Source organism: Urtica dioica, chromosome 5 (genome assembly GCF_054948205.1).
Source record: "Urtica dioica subsp. dioica isolate 48M chromosome 5, U.dioica_male_clone48M_v1_H2, whole genome shotgun sequence".
Lineage (NCBI taxonomy): Eukaryota > Viridiplantae > Streptophyta > Magnoliopsida > Rosales > Urticaceae > Urtica > Urtica dioica.
Genome location: NC_142760.1, coordinates 29,111,524 through 29,122,970, shown reverse-complemented (window position 1 = coordinate 29,122,970; position 11,447 = coordinate 29,111,524). Strand labels below are relative to the sequence as shown.

General features: G+C 39.9%; 2 protein-coding genes and 1 non-coding gene across 3 annotated transcripts; 2 read left to right on the top strand and 1 right to left on the bottom strand.

The window, feature by feature from the left end:
• Positions 1–1,586: 1,586 nt before the first annotated feature.
• On the top strand, positions 1,587–2,024 carry LOC149397770 (uncharacterized). The gene has a single exon (XM_089614346.1). It carries the CDS (start codon positions 1,587–1,589, stop codon positions 2,022–2,024), a length of 438 nt encoding a protein of 145 aa, XP_089470472.1.
• A 3,871-nt stretch (positions 2,025–5,895) lies between these two features.
• On the top strand, positions 5,896–11,201 carry LOC149397768 (uncharacterized). The gene is made up of 3 exons (XM_089614345.1): positions 5,896–6,210; positions 7,687–8,052; positions 10,707–11,201. Exons 1-3 carry the CDS (start codon positions 5,920–5,922, stop codon positions 11,199–11,201), a joined length of 1,152 nt encoding a protein of 383 aa, XP_089470471.1. The 5' UTR covers positions 5,896–5,919.
• Positions 10,251–10,322, bottom strand: TRNAE-UUC (transfer RNA glutamic acid (anticodon UUC)). Its single transcript has one exon. It is a non-coding gene; the product is annotated as a tRNA-Glu (tRNA).
• Positions 11,202–11,447: the final 246 nt, after the last annotated feature.

Here is an 11,447-nt window from a genome sequence, read left to right as displayed (position 1 = left end):
TCAGCCTCGAATGTATTCGGAGCCCGAGATATTCACGCCGAGCACTCTGCCGAACTTGAGCAGACTTCCCCCTCCTCCTCCAAGAGGACCAACAGCCTGTCCCAAAACAAACCATTCTCCCTCAGGAATGGGGAATTTTTGCGAAACCAGTTCGATAGATGCTGTTGGAGCGACAGCTTGCTTTGGGCACCCCCCAGCGTAGGTTGATCCCTCTGCGAACCCGACGAGAATTCCAGCGCGGAATCAGCCAGTCAGTGGTGCAAACACCACTGTCACCACGGTGACTCCGGAAGGAGTCGAGCCCGTAACCGTCAGCTCCGAGCTGACCGAGATGGAGCTATTTCGTAGATTGATTGATGATAGATTCCAAGCTGTCCATGCCAAGATACATTCTGGTACCAGTTTGGCTCCTGAGATCGACCGATTGGTGGCAGAGACCGGTCGGACTCTATTTGCATCCAACATAAGCAAGGTCAAGATCGGAGATGCCGGAAAGGTCAGACTCCCGAAATACTCGGGGACGACTAATCCAAAATTCCACATGACAGTTTTCCGTATCGGCATAGGTCGAGCTCATCTTTACAAGCCTAAACTATAGGCAGGTTACTACTAGCTGTTCACAGAGAACCTAACTTGAGCCTCACTAGATGGTTCTCCAGACTTGAGGAATGCTTAATTGGAAACTTCCAAAAGCTATCCACTGAATTCCTTAAGCACTATTCCATGCTCATCGAAGATGAGGAACCTATGGCTGAACCTTTGGAATACCCAACAGACAAGCTCCTAGACCTTCAAAAGCTACATGACTCGCTTCAAAAGCATCATAGAAAAAATCTTGAACGTCGATAACGAATCGGCTGTAACCGACCTGAAAAATGGTTTAAGGCATGATTCTCGTTTCGGAGAGGAGATGACGATCAACATGCCACCTATTGTTGAAGATGCGATCCACCACGCATCAAATTTCGCAAAGGATGAAGAGGAAAGAAACATCCTTTCCAAGAAACATGGTGCCAAGAAATTTCCTCAAGGAATTTCCAATCACAGAGATTCACAACCTCAAGGGAGCGAACACAATACGAAATGGAACGGAACTCCCAAAAAGGCAAACGCTCCTCCAGGATTTGCGTTCAATGTGAATGATAAGGATCGTGCCGAAGGTAACAAAAAAAATTGGACCCGAGATCCTGACGCTTATTGCGAATTCAATAAAAGCAATGGCCATGCCACCCTCAACTATGAAACAATGAGGAAGGCTCTGGCCGAAAATTTTACTAAAGGCGAATTGAAAGGGATTTACTTGGGACCTCTTCATAAGAAGAAAAAATTTTACTCACAACCTAAAGGAAATCCTTCTCCCGGTAAAAGGAGAAGAAGCGATGATGAAGAAACTCAGCCTGACTCACAAACTAAACCAATAATCGACTGCATTATAGGAGGTTCGGAGTTATGTAGAGAGCCAATCAACTCCACTAAAGCGTACCTGCGCAAGCTGAAAAACACCCCCCCTGAGGCTCGAGTCGGAAGATCAGGACGAAGTCCTGATCTCCTTCAAAAATAGCGAAGCAAATGCCTAGCCACGCCACATGACGATGCTATGGTCATCAAACTGCATCGTGACCCAAATTCTGGTCGATAGAGGAAGCTCGGTTGACACTATCTTCAGAATTACTCTGAGGAAAATGAACATAAGCAAGGTCAAGATCGGGAGGGAATGTACCAAGCTGACCGGTTTCAATGGGTTAGTAACACCTTCCATGGGAGTAATTAAACTCCCCTTCAGGACAGCTGGAATAAACAAGTTGGTCGAGTTCATGGTTCTCGACTGTCCGTCCCCGTTTAACATAATACTCGGACGATCATGGATTCACGGCATGAAAGCCATCCCATCCACTTACCACAAGTGCATTCGCTTCCCAACTCCTGAAAGAGTTAAGGAAATCTTCGGGAGCCAAGAATCATCAAGAATATGCTATATGAGCAACTACAAAATAAGGACGGAACGAACCGATAACATCCAATAGCAGCTAATGACCATCGGTGTTGCCTCTCAGCCGCATAATGAGGAGATAGATGAGGAATGTTTAGAAGAAAAATATTCCCATCGCCTTAAGCTAACTACCCACGTATAGCTCAATGGAACCAACCCTAAACGTTGTGTTGGAATTGGGTCCGAGCTTAAGGGAAAAATAAGAAGAGAAATCATAACCTTCTTGAAGAAAAATAAGGATACATTTGCGTGGACCACGGAAGACATGCCGGGCATAAGCATCGATGTCGCATCTCACCAACTCGACGTCGACCCAAGCTTCAAGCCAGTAAAATAGAAACGTCGAAAACATGGCCATGACGAAGCCAAAGTTATTAACGATGAAGTGGAACGCCTGTTAAAACCAGGATCAATCCTGGAAGTAAAATACCCAGACTGGTTAGCTAACACGGTCGTGGTAAAGAAAAAGAATGGTAAGTGGCGCGTTTGCATCGACTTCACTGATCTTAATAAAGCTTCTCCAAAAGACAGCTTTCCTCTACCACACATCGATCAGCTCATCGAGGCCACGATAGGACATAAGATGCTCTCTTTCATGGACGCATTTTTGAGGCATAATCAAATCCTGATGCATCATGAGGACCATGAGAAATGGCCTTTATGACAAACCGAGGAACTTATTGCTACAAAGTAATTCTGTTCGGTCTGAAGAATGCTTGTGCCACATATCAACGAATAATTTGCTGAGAAAATTGGCAAAAATATGGAAGTTTATATCAATGACATGCTGGTTAAATTACTCTGAGAGACTGACACATCGCACACTTGGAAGAGTTCTTAGAGACACTAAAGAAGTATCAAATGAAGTTGAACCCGAACAAATGTTCGTTTGGAGTTTCATCAAGAAAATTCCTCAGATATCTAGTCATGTAGCGAGGGATCGAGGCTAACCCCGATCAGATTCACACCCTACGTGAAATTCCATCACCTCGAAACCGAGGAGAAGTGAAAAGGTTAACCAGCCGTATAGCCGCGCTCAACCGATTTATCTCCCGATCAACGGAAAAGTTTTTACCATTCTATCAACTCCTGAAAGAAAATACGGAATCGAAGTGGAGCGAGGAATGCGAAAAAGCATTCCAACTCTACCTCTATGTAGCCGTATCGCAAGCAGCGGTGAGCGGTGTCTGGGTTCGGGAGGATCGAGGAGATCAAAAAGTGGTATTCTATATAAGCAAATCCCTTGTCGACGTTGAGAGACCACGCCATGGAGAAATTGGCATTAGCCGTTATCACTTCAGCTAGGAAATTAAGACTGTATTTCCAATCACATACGGTTGTCGTAATGACAACTCAGCCGCTGCGAACTTTTCTTCATAGTCAAAATCAGTCCGGAATACTAACTAAATGGGAAGTGGAGCTAAATGAGTATGACATCAAGTTTCGAGCAAGAGCCTGTACGAAATCATAAGTCCTAGCTGACTTCCTTGTAGAATTGCCAAGAGACACACCTGAGACCAAACCCGACAACGGTGTTTGGACTGTAAATGTGGACAACGCTTCTTCCTTATAGGGATCTGGAGTGGGAATACACATGGTGTCACCCCATGGTGAGGTAATCGAGCAATCGTTTCGGCTCAATTTGTTGCGTCAAACAATGAAGCTGAATACGAAGCCCTTATTGCGGGAATACAATTGGCTAAAGCTTGTGGCCGGGCAAAGAAAGTAAGCGCGTACTGTGGTTTGCAACTCGTTGCTAACCAGTTTAGCGGAGAGTTCAAAACGTGAGATGAACGCATGGAAGCCTACGTAAAGGTAGTACGAGATTTAGCAAAAAAATTCATGACCTTCGAGCTCACAAGAATCCCCCGGGGAGATAATTCATCTGCTGACGCTCTGGCAGCACTAGCCTCAACGTCAAATTCAAGGCTCACTCGAATCATCCCAGTCGAGTCCATTAAACAACCTTCTATCACCATTACCATTGACTCAATAATGGCGATAGAAGTGGGGGACTGGAGAGACGAGATTTTGAAGTACATCACACGCGGTGATGCACCCGATGATAAATTGAAAAGACGCAAACTGAAACAAATTTGCGCCAGATTTTGCATCATCGATGGTGTCCTTTTCAAAAGAAGTTTCTCTGGTCCCTACCTCGGATGCGTTTCCAATAGGGAGTCATCCCGCATCCTCTTCGAGGTCCAGAGCCACGATGGAGGAAGAGCCTTAGCCATAAAAATCAAAGGCAATGATACTTTTGGCCAACTATGGTCTAGGATTGTGAAAAGCAATCCCGGCGCTGCGACAGGTGCCAAAGGCACGCCCCAAACATAAAACGACCATCCGAAGTGATGTCCTCAATTTTGTCACTATATCCATTCATGAAATGGTCAATGGACATAGTAGGGCCAATACCTATTGCACTTGGAGGGCTAAAATTTTTATTGGTCCTCACTGACTATTTCTCCAAGTGGATGGAAGCTGAACCTTTCCCCTTAATCAAAGACACCGATGTCCAAGCCTTCATCTGGAAGGACATCATATGTCGACACGGGGCACCACAAGAGATCATCGCTGAAAACAGCGCGCAATTAATATCAAAGAGGTTTAGACAGTTCTGCTTCAGCCAAAGAATGAGCTAAGAATGTCTACACCCAGATTCCCACAAGGAAACAGCCATGACGAAGCCGCCAACAAAACAATCGTAAGCTCCTTGAAAAAGAGGCTCGACGCTAAGAAAGTGCGATAGGCTGATGAACTCCCAGGAGCACTTTGGGCCTACCGTTCCAGTCCAAGGCGCCCCACTGGAGAAACACCATTCTCTCTTGTGCACGAGGTCGAATCAGTAATACCCATCGAGCACAAAATAAACTTATACACTCTTTCATTGGTTTGTCTTAATAATGTCTCTCATTTTCATATAATTTTAAACTAAAACTGAATAATGAAATGAAAACAAATTTAAGATAATCTTTCTAAATAAGCCATATACGTCCTCCCAATACTGTCGTATTGCCTTCATACTTATATGAGCAAAATAAAAAAAATTGTATGCCTGAATTCAACAGAATATATTTTATAAATTAAAATTCTAGCAAAATAAATATAATTAAATATAGAACATTCTAAATAATAAAAATAACTTGTGCACTTTTTTTCGCCTCATTCAACGTAAATTAAGCTCTTGAAGATAAGAGTGTGTCGCATAAAGCACCGAGTCAGATAAAATAAGCCATCAATTATGTGTAATGGAAATTTTCTGCCATACTTAATGGCTTATAAAGAGGGGACGCACACAAAACATGAGGACGTACTATTTCTCTCTCCACAATTTTTGGCAACTTTTAAGTGATAATTCTGAAGAAGATGAAAAAGCTAATCCAGTACATAGAGAAAAAAAAAAATTTATGCAGACTCAAATTGACGCCTTATTTGAGAAGCATCAACAAAACTTCTCACGTTCTATAAATCATCAAGCAAAACTCTCGAGGTCTCGGTTTTGGTAGAAGAATGATCCTCGTACCAGTCACGAGATATACATTTTTTTTTTAACTTTTAATAAAAGCTATATAGACAAAACATTTATCGCCCCAATAAATGCGATCATTTAGGTAAAAGAAAAATTAATTTTGAGGGAGGCAATAAACCCATTATCTGACATATTAATTAGGATACATTAATAATTTTAGGGTAATTGTTGTGTTATAGCCTCACATATCTACTACAAACACGGATAGCCAAATAAGATAGAATTGATTGACCTTGAATCTAATCAAAACCCCTCTCTCTCTCTCTCTCTCTCTCTCTCTCTCAAACAAGAGCGAAATATAGTAATAACCTAATAAATAATGTCTCTTTCTTAACAAACAAATTCTACAACATATCTTTCTCTCTTTCTATAATTAACAAAGAAAATAATTGGGTGAATGATGAGAAAACTGTGTCCGAAGATCGACAAGGACGATGGGCTCGAGACGGTTCTGGAGGTTCCGATACCGGAAGAGATGTTCAAAAGCATGGGAAGCAACGCGACGATGAGGTTCCAGAACATGCTGACGTGGATGAAAGCACAGACCTCGGACAAGTGGTCGGCTCCGATCATTGCGAGTCGCCTCAACGAGCTTCGGTTCCTTCTCTACCTCGTCGGCTCGCCGCTCATCCCTCTTCAGGTCCAGTTGGGCAATCCGGTTAATCGTCCCCTCAAAGACTCTTCCATTGTAACTAACAGTTCTTCTCACTCATATCCTATTTTTATGTCGTGCATGTAAATGTTTCCATACGTTGATAAAAAAAATATATATATTATCATATAGTAACATAAGATTATTCAGTATTAGTGATTATTTTCTCTTCCCATGTACCACCTAAGAGATAGGGCAATAGAAAGAAGAAAAAAAAACATGATAAACTACGATGTTCTTTGCTTTCTTTTTTTTTTTTTTTTTTTTAAATAAATTGTTCTTTTCACTTTTCGTATGTGTTTGATCAAATAAGTTTTATTTTCCTATATGTTGACAAAAATTTTCTCAATGCAAAAATTTATAAGAGTTGTTATATTTTCGTGTAAATCTCTACCGTTACCTCATTTCTTACCATTTTGTTGTGTGGTGCTCTAGTCTTATAAATTGGATACAATATATACATATATATATATATGTATATATATATATATATACATATATAACTCATAGTTCTGATCCATATGTAAATATATGCATCTATGAATTACTAACTAAAATTTTACGTTGACTTTATTCACTCAATACGAAATTTCAAAATATTTCTTATACTTTTTTTCTAAAATTTCTTACCACTTTTCTTACGCTCTAGCCTTTTGTATTCGTTACCAAATATATACATGACATAAATAAATAATTTCAGAATTCGCAATTCATTGTCACTAGAACAAATATGGGCATCGGTGTGACAAAAGTCGCACCCGATGCCCAAAATATCGCACCCAAAAATTGCTTTTGATCCATATGTCATATGCATCTATGATAACTAAAAAAACTAAAATTTATATTTACATTTATAATAACTTATAGTTCTGTTCCTTAAGTATATGCATCTATGAATAAATAATTAAAATTTAAGTTGACACTATTTGCTCAATTCAAAATTCAAAGTATTATTTCTTATATCTTTTTTGTCTAAATTTTCTTACTACTTGTATCATGCTCTAACCTTTTGTACTTGTTACCAAATATATACGCATAACATACGTACATAATTACAGTTTGGACTCATAGTCGTTTTTATCCACACAACGCATCTATGTATAACTAACTAAAAAAAACTATATTTTATTTCTACATACGTTGAATAAATTGGTCACCGAATATACACATATATAACTCAGTAGTACTTCTGATCCCTAAATATATGCATCTATGAATAACTAACTAAAACTTTATGTTGACACTATTAGCTCAATACAAAATTTCAAAAAAAAAATTTATCGTTTTTCAAATTTTCTTACCACTTTTATTACGCTCTAACCTTTTGTATTCGTTACCAATTATATTGTACATATATAATTGCACTTTGGAATTCATAGTTGCTTTGCTTTTGATTAATATACATATATGCATCTAGCTATGAGTAACTAACTAAATATTTGTACCTACATACGTTGGCACTATTTGGTAAAAAAAATCTTTTATATTTTTGTCATCTAACTGTATTGGCAGCAAGCATCGACGGCGAAGTACATAATGCAGCAATACGTGGCGGCGACGGGAGGTCAGGCGGCTCTGAATGCGGTGGGCAGCATGTGCGTGACGGGGGCAGTGAGGATAAGCGCGTCGGAGTTCCACCGTAGCGACATTGACGCAGAAGGCCAGAGGGGAGAAGACGTTGAGGTGAAAAAGGTGTCGTCCGAGGTGGGAGGGTTTGTGGTGTGGCAGAAGAACCCGGACATGTGGACAATGGAGCTTCTCGTCTCCGGATGCAAGGTCCTCTGCGGAAGTAACTCCGACCTCTCTTGGCGCCACTCCTCCAACCACCGCTCCCCCGTCTCCACCGGCCCTCCTAGGCCTCTCCGCCGATTCTTCCAGGTACTCTATCTCTCTATATATATGCCTTGCACTACAAGAAATAAGGGCTTTAGCCGCACCATCTGTCGCAGCTGAATCCCAAAAAAATTGTGGCCAAATTAGCTTTCGTAGCCGCGACAAAAGTCGCGGATACACACTCCCGTCTTTATTGTGATACCTCATACTAGACAACAAAATTAAAGACACCACGTCAAACCTCGTTTGAAAAGTCAACATAATTTTCACCCATAGGATTTAAACACGTCAATAAAATAATATTCAATGACCAGTCAACAAACTACCACGGTTTAATGTAGCACCATTTATATATAATAATGACAAATATCATAGAGTCATCTCAGTCAAGTATTATAGTCAATAATAAGAATGCATTACAAAAAGGTGTATGTCCACGTCATTCGTTGGAATGCATGCGACAATATGTCTACAATGAGATCTTTAATTTTCAAACACTTGGAGTGGAATTAAGAGAAAAAAAGGTGAGCGTCCACGTGCTCAGCAGGAGAACCATTACCCAACCTATGATTTTATTCATTTTAATACATATCATACCATATTATTTTATCAAAAACCATATTTACCAACTTTACGCTATTGATTGGTTATTAAAAGAAAAACTTATAACTAAAAAATACTTTATAATGCAACCTCTGACATGAAGCCAAGAGTAGCCACTTTAGACTATAAGGTGTGAGCTGGACGTGCCTCACTAACCGATGCCAGACCCAAAGTAACTGGGCGAGGTGGGTCCAACGACCGATAACCCCGAATCTCACCCCGCGTAAAGCCGCTGCGCAGCAAAGGGAAACGGAATGCGCCATCGCTCCCTTCAATCAACTTTTTTGGACAATAATGTTCCCGGACGGAAGCGCATCGCCCGATCACGAATACTTTGATTCCAATTTAATTTGTATAATCATACTAGGTTATAATTATTCGAAAACTATATCCCATCGACAAATTAGAACAGGCATATTTGGTTTAATGCTTCACCTAATCATCTACTATACTACTAACCATTTAATTAAAGAAAACTCTCATAAAAGAAGAGTAATAGAACCCCTACCTTTTTGGACCCCAAACGGGACTCAACAGAACTCATATAATGTCATTTACCATCGACCGGTTGTATTGAATTTGAAATTTCTTGTGAATTTGGTTGAGCGAAAAGCACGGTTGCATTCGTAATGACGAAACAACTTTGGGATAGTCTCAGCTTGAAATTCTGACACCGATGTTCCGGCGGCCGCGGTGGTTCGGCGACGGTCTGACGATAAAGGCGTATTCCGGCGATTAGTCCCACCCTACACATTTTCCCCTTCTAAATACCATGACGAAGTCAATTTCATCAAAATTACAACACATCAACATAGATCTAGGTTTTTTATTTCTATAACGTACCTCGAGCAAAACAAAGCATCCACGACCACCGATCGGAGAAATTACATGAGAGCTTTAGTTACCCATGCCATGAAACTTCATTTTTATGCCGACGGTGAAGACCACCTCCCTCTGGTAATCGGAAAATTCAACATTGGGGCAAAGGTCTTTTCCGGCGAATGTCCACAACAATGAACCGAAATTTTTAGAAGCATAATGAGTGTTTTCTTAAACCTCTCTTCGACACAAGTTCATAGCACTCGAAATCACCCAATTCAAAGCTCAAATGATGAAGATATGGTCGATTGAAGTTTTGAGTATAAAAAGAAATGAAAATTGAAAGAGATTGAGAAAGAAGGAAGTGATGAGCGAATAAGGGAAAATAAAGAGAAGAGTCCTGAGAGTGACTGCAAAGTTTAAAAAAAAATTAAATAAATAAATAAAATCATTTCATCAAGTCAAAAGGTTTAATTTGACTAAAATATTTGTGGTTTAACATTTATATTCTAAAAAATAATTATTTTAATGATTGAGGTAAAACTTAATATAATTATTTTGGGAGGGCAGTTCTAGAAAATATTCATTCTTATAGTTAAAGAATGTTATCAGCTTTTTATAATTTATTTCAGAAGTTATTCTATAACTTGCAACTGTAAAAATATGTGTAACAAAATTTTAATCTTGTCACAAGAATAGAATAATTAAAAGTTATCTTTAATCAGCGTAAAAAATAAAAGAGCAAATCATAGATTCTATTCTATACCAAACTTAAATGAATTGTAGAACTTAAATACAAACAGCAACAAAATATTAAAAAATTCCGTTGCCGGGAATCGAACCCGGGTCGCCTGGGTGAAAGCCAGATATCCTAACCGCTGGACGACAACGGATTGTATGATTAGTTTACTAATTAATATAAAATGGACCCAACTTTAACTAATGTTTATTTTTATGCTCAATTAATATACATAACATATGTATTTTTCAACAACAGATCAGTATATGAAATAATTTTTAGTGTCAATTAATAATAAATATGAATAGCCATGTACGTACCACGCGCGCTGGTATACCGACTGTAATCTGAATATATATATATATATTGCCATCTTGTGGCTCCATATGATTAAATTCCAACAATAATGTGATGAGAAAGAGCGCGCAATTGACGAAAAAGATGACATACCAAAAACTTAAATCTCATTTTAGGCCAAAAGTGAGGTATTAATAAAGATTTGGTGTCATGCCATATATGTTTTTTTTCGATGGGGCAGGGTTTGGACCCTCGGGCGACGGCGAGCCTATTCAGTGACGCGATGTGCATAGGCGAGAAGGAGGTGGAAGGAGAAGAGTGCTTCATATTGAAGGTTGAGGCGGGTCCCACGAGGGCGGTGGGAGGGACGGGGCACGAGATAATCCACCACACGATGTGGGGCTACTTCAGCCAGCGCTCGGGGCTCCTCACGCAGTTTGAGGACTCGAGGCTCCTAAGGATGCCCGGCGACGACGTCTTTTGGGAGACGAGCGCCGAGTCTGTGGTGGGGTCGTACAGTCTCGTTGATGGTGTCAACGTGGCCCACGGGGGTCGGACAAGGGTAGTCGTGTTTAGATATGGGGACGGCTCGGCCAATCACAAGAGGGAGATGGAGGAGTCGTGGGAGATCGACGAGGTTCACTTCAACGTCTGGGGATTGGGGGACGATTTCTTTTTGCCTCCCGTTGTTGTTGACCGAAGTAATGACGCTCGAAATGACGATAAACATTTTTAAGGAGATTGTAGCAATTTAGTTCTTTTTTTTTTCGTTCTGACATTATTATATTCAATTACATTGGACATTCAACCACAAATTACAAGGATTAACTCTACACTTACATATTCGAGACTTTTAAAAAAAAAAAAAAACATTTTAAGTGATTGAACTCGTCTTAACATATTTCGAAGCCTAAAACAACTTCAAAATTAGGCTTTTATGTTAATTTTTTTAACACACAATCTAAATTTTGTATATGACAAT

Coding starts and splice junctions, on each gene's coding strand:
- LOC149397770 (XM_089614346.1), top strand. CDS start 1,587: ATGACGATGCTATGGTCATCAAACTGCATCGTGACCCAAATTCTGGTC.
- LOC149397768 (XM_089614345.1), top strand. CDS start 5,920: ATGATGAGAAAACTGTGTCCGAAGATCGACAAGGACGATGGGCTCGAG. Junction 6,211..7,686: donor CCCTCAAAGACTCTTCCATT/GTAACTAACAGT, acceptor CTGTATTGGCAG/CAAGCATCGACGGCGAAGTA. Junction 8,053..10,706: donor CTCTCCGCCGATTCTTCCAG/GTACTCTATCTC, acceptor TCGATGGGGCAG/GGTTTGGACCCTCGGGCGAC.